At 41.6% G+C, this 1,833-nt stretch overlaps 1 protein-coding gene across 1 annotated transcript in view; it reads left to right on the forward strand.

Moving 5' to 3' along the window:
* LOC107608277 (inorganic phosphate transporter 1-11-like) overlaps positions 1-1,623 on the forward strand; it is a 2,063-nt gene extending 440 nt beyond the window's left edge. The window contains exon 2 of the mRNA XM_016310115.2: positions 212-1,623. Coding sequence (XP_016165601.1) covers positions 212-1,409 — 1,198 coding nt within the window. The 3' untranslated portion in view covers positions 1,410-1,623. The remainder of the gene's footprint in view (positions 1-211) is intronic.

A 1,833-nucleotide genomic window follows, 5' to 3' on the forward strand; every position in this document is an offset into this window, starting at 1 on the left:
TTATCAATTTTATTAAATTATTTAATAATTTTCGATTATCAACTTTACATAAAATTAATTATACTTGAATTTTCATTTAATTTAAATATAGACCTTTCAATATTTATATAAACAAATAAATTAGCTGATCACTATACAAATCAAAGATGATGATTGGTAAAGCATAGCTAAACCTTTAGAAATTTTGTACTAATTAATACCTCTAATGTAGGTTTTGGCTAGGGTTTGGCATAGGTGGAGACTATCCTCTTTCTGCGACGATAATGTCCGAATACGCCAACAAAAGGACACGTGGCGCTTTCATTGCGGCGGTGTTCGCCATGCAAGGCGTGGGGATCATTTGCGCCGGTCTAATATCGGTGATCATCTCGGCTCTCTTCTTGCACAACTACCCTGCTCCGTCGTACACCGCGAACCCCGCACTCTCGACGCAACCAGAAGGCGATTTTCTATGGCGTATCGTGCTCATGATCGGTGCAGTTCCCGCAATGCTAACGTTCTACTGGAGGATGAAGATGCCGGAAACCGGTCGCTACACGGCGTTGATCGAAGGGAACGCCAAGCAAGCCGCCACGGACATGGCTAGGGTTTTGGACATCGAAATTCTTGCAGAACAAGAAAAGATAGCTCAGTTCAAATCAATGAACCAATACCCTCTCTGGTCCAACGAGTTCTTTCGGAGACATGGCCGCCACCTCATCGGAACCATGAGCACGTGGTTCTTGCTGGACATAGCTTTCTACTCTCAGAACCTTACTCAGAAGGATATCTTCCCTGCCATGGGAATGATTCCCAATGACATCAACATGAACGCCATTGAAGAAGTTATGAAAACTTCACGCGCTATGTTCTTCATTGCTTTCTTCGGAACCTTCCCTGGCTACTGGTTCACCGTTATCTTCATTGAGAAGATAGGAAGATTCAAGATCCAACTCATGGGTTTCTTCATGATGTCGGTTTTCATGTTCATAATGGGTGTCAAGTACGAATACCTCAGAGAAGAGAGCAAGATTTTGTTTGCTCTTCTTTACGGATTGACGTTCTTCTTTGCGAATTTCGGACCCAACAGCACGACGTTCGTGCTGCCCGCCGAGCTTTTCCCCACGCGCGTGAGGTCCACGTGTCACGCGCTGAGCGCCGCGGCGGGGAAAGCCGGCGCAATGGTGGGATCATTCGGGATACAAAGTTATACAGTGAAGGGTGACTTGCATCAGATAAGTCGCGCCATGAAGATTCTGGCGCTGACAAACTTTTTGGGATTCTTGTGTACTTTCTTGGTCACCGAAACGAAGGGGCGGTCCTTGGAGGAGATCTCCGGCGAAGATGGTAGAGAGAGCGAGTTCACTCAGTCCACAATTATGACCATGGAAAATGGTGGTCGCAACGAAAAACAAACCGAGACGATGTGAAAATATATTGCATAATGAATTAGTATATATATGGTATTTGTATTCAATATTTTATGAGTGACAAAAAATAATCATGTTTTGTGTCACAGTTTGATTACAAATTATTGTGCGTAATTAATAATGTGTGCGATATGTAAAGGCACGAGATTGCCAAATAAGTGTGATGAACATTTTGTATACTTGTGTATAATCATGCCCTCTCTATTGGGAAAATTTATATAGAAGCTTATGACCTCCCCCTCTATGTTCTGAGGTAATGATTTTTCTGGCATTACAGCCTTTACCATAACATGTTGTTTATAGATCAAATTATTTTGTAGATTGAATTTGACTTGATTGTCTACGGTTTTATTGTGTGTGTTTGGGATAGAAGTTTTATATAAATGTATCACCATGTTATTAAATATTTTGATTTAAGTTCATT

This window comes from Arachis ipaensis, chromosome B07 (genome assembly GCF_000816755.2).
Source record: "Arachis ipaensis cultivar K30076 chromosome B07, Araip1.1, whole genome shotgun sequence".
Classification (NCBI taxonomy): Eukaryota; Viridiplantae; Streptophyta; class Magnoliopsida; order Fabales; family Fabaceae; genus Arachis; species Arachis ipaensis.